This window comes from Pygoscelis adeliae, unplaced genomic scaffold, assembly GCF_000699105.1.
Source record: "Pygoscelis adeliae isolate BGI_AS28 unplaced genomic scaffold, ASM69910v1 Scaffold72, whole genome shotgun sequence".
Taxonomy (NCBI): domain Eukaryota; kingdom Metazoa; phylum Chordata; class Aves; order Sphenisciformes; family Spheniscidae; genus Pygoscelis; species Pygoscelis adeliae.
In genome coordinates this window covers 1,079,047-1,081,724 of record NW_008824286.1, presented here as the reverse complement: position 1 = coordinate 1,081,724, position 2,678 = coordinate 1,079,047, and the positions used below count along the sequence as shown (strand labels likewise).

Here is a 2,678-nt window from a genome sequence, read left to right as displayed (position 1 = left end):
AAATTAAGGCCTCTTCTAAAAAAGACTGGTTTTAACTCAAGATTCCCAAGGCATTTTACTCTCACTGAGGACTGCAACAAGTTTCTGTGTGGTATTTTCTTGCTCTAAACAGAGCCAAGAGAAGACTAATCGGAACATTTTGGCCAGGACACAAGAAGCAACTGTGCTTGACAGATGGTAATTTAAAAAAATCACCAGTCAAGAGCAACAGAATAACCTTTTCCCTTAGCTGCTGGAAGGCACCGTCCCATTTAAAGGTGTTTTACAATGAACCACCTACTTGCTGTCTGTCCTTTTGTTATAAACCAGAAAGTCAGAAATGTCATGCCATACATTACTATCATCATACAGGTAGGTCATGGAGGACTGCAGAGAAGGCTGCAGAGTTTGCCGGTGGTATTCAAAGAGCCAGAGAACTGTCCCCCATATCAGAGCAGCGACAAGTGGAAAGGGATCCTGCTTTGGCTGTGGGACATAGCCCTTTTCCACCGCCAGCCGAGACAAGCCGAACAGGACACGAGACAGCAGGTACATAATGATCTGCATGAAGAGAAAACCCAAAGAACATTAGGTAAATAACCTGACCAGATATACTAGCCAGGTTAAGTGACTTAGAAGCCATAAGCCAGGCAAGAGGAGTGGAAACAATTTACCCAAAGAGGAAGCAAACAGGCGGTAGGTTCATGTATCAAGCAGTCCTTATAACTGCAGATGTTTGTGTCTCCCCTATGTCCTCAAAGTCCTACTCCTCTGCTGGCGCTCTAATTTAGTAATCAACAAGTTACACTTGATGCAACATATCTTTGCAGTTGCACAACTTTTATCTTTGCTCAGTTAATGCTACCTCAGATGCTGCTTGCTGACAGAATAGTCACGGAGCAGCCCTGCCAACCTGCCAAGCAGATACAAACTCGGTAGACCGGACACCTCCTAAAACCAGGCTGAAGGTATGCTCTTGCAGGTGACTGCATAAGTAAAACACTTTTGATTAATCTGCATCTGCGCGTTTTACTGACTGATTAATCCGTGGCTGAGTATTAACAACCAAACTTCCCCTGAGCAGCTTTTGTCAGTTTAACCACTTTAGTTAAGTGTAGCTCAGTAACTGACTGTGCTCTACACTCACAACGTTCAAGCTACAGGGTTTAGCCCTGCAAGCGGGGAGACTAGGAGCGCAGGCAGCCTGTTACCGCAGCTCAGATGACAGATGGGGTAACCCAATGGCTTTGGATTGCGCGACTGCCTGCCTGCCTTCCTAGGTATACAAGTGCAGCTCTGGAGGTAAACCTGGTCTTTCAGCTCTCAAACTGCACACACCGTTCCCGGAGGCACGCAACCACCGCGAGGATTTGAGCGCAGCGCAGCCAAAACCAGAACTTGTGCAAAGAGAAATACGATAAAAGAATAACGCTACACGGTAAGAACGACCAGAGACATGCCAGGCTATACTAACCACTTCCTGGCACACGATCATCCATCTGTTGGGTTTTTTGTCAAGGAAACTTTCAACAAACGCATTTACCTGGCTGTTGATGGGATTGTTCTCACCGAACACTAGCCAACCTCCAATGCAGGCTGCAAAGAAAGAATGAAATGGAATTTTTTTCCCCTGTAGTCGGGACTGCAACGCCATCAGCCCCTTGTAGGTGAACACAAAATACGCCAAGTTCCGGGAATGAGTGTACGTAGCCTGAGCAATCGATTTCAATTTCTCTCTTAAACTGAAGAAAAGAAACAGACAATTAGAAGAGCAAAAAGGCAGTAGCACTGCAGTCACTCAGCCTGGACACTATGCCTCTCTGGCCTGTCCGTCTAGACCAACAGCTCGGGCACCCCACAGAACATCTACTTTGTGAGGGAGGACAAACCCCTTCACCTCTGGCTCACTCATCAGAATACCTTCAACAGCTCTACTTAGACTGTGGACTGCGCTTTTGTCTAATTCCATGAATAGTCAAGAAGCCTTTTTTTTTTCTTCATTGGTTTTTTTTTTTTTTTGCCTAAGTGCAAACCTCTGGCATAAGCGGGGAAAGCCACAACACGCAGTGCTGGAGCTTGGCTTCCCTTATGGAATGAATGGAGAGCGGAGTGCTGCTGCTTGCATCTGCTCATTTCTCCTCTGCCCACTGGTTCTCATCAACCATTGCACAAGTGGCTGACCCCCGTGAGGATGTGTATTTGTGTATGTGCGTGCGTACCAGCTGTCCTGGTAGCTATCAGAACAAGGGGCTCTGACCACGGCTCCCGGGTCTTTCTGCTTTTTAAGCCCTCTGGAAACGCGAACGATTGAATGCTTGAATGAAAGCATTCTAAGCAGTAACACAGAAATACAGAACTAGGGTTCGTACCTTCCACTCTTGAACAGGAAAGTCATCACCAGGGCATGTGGGGCACGAATTTTTGCTCCATAACTGCAAAAGTGAATAGATATTTCAGACTCCTTGTATTACGTTATCAAATGACTGTATTCCTATTCTACTGACAGCCAAAAGATGCTACTTGAGCAACTACATCTTACTTTTAAGTCAGCCCAGTAGCAGCAGGACACCAAACCAGGAGGAACCCAGGCCACAGGCTGAGAACGCGCGCCCCAATAAGCCGGGCCCAAAGGGGACCCCAAAGGCGGTTAAAACCCCGCTGATCGGTGAGGGAGACGGAAACGCCCCTCCTGAACCTCT

The 2,678-nt window shown here is 46.9% G+C and overlaps 1 protein-coding gene across 1 annotated transcript in view; it reads right to left on the bottom strand.

Annotated features, from left to right (window-relative positions):
* Positions 1-2,678, bottom strand: part of PXMP4 (peroxisomal membrane protein 4, 24kDa) — a 9,848-nt gene that overhangs the window by 4,544 nt on the left and 2,626 nt on the right. The window contains exons 2-4 of the mRNA XM_009318685.1: positions 2,349-2,411; positions 1,523-1,721; positions 1-540 (exon numbers count right to left, since the gene is read on the bottom strand). The exon at positions 1-540 is cut by the window's left edge and continues 4,544 nt beyond it. Coding sequence (XP_009316960.1) covers positions 277-540; positions 1,523-1,721; positions 2,349-2,411 — 526 coding nt within the window. The 3' untranslated portion in view covers positions 1-276. The remainder of the gene's footprint in view (positions 541-1,522; positions 1,722-2,348; positions 2,412-2,678) is intronic.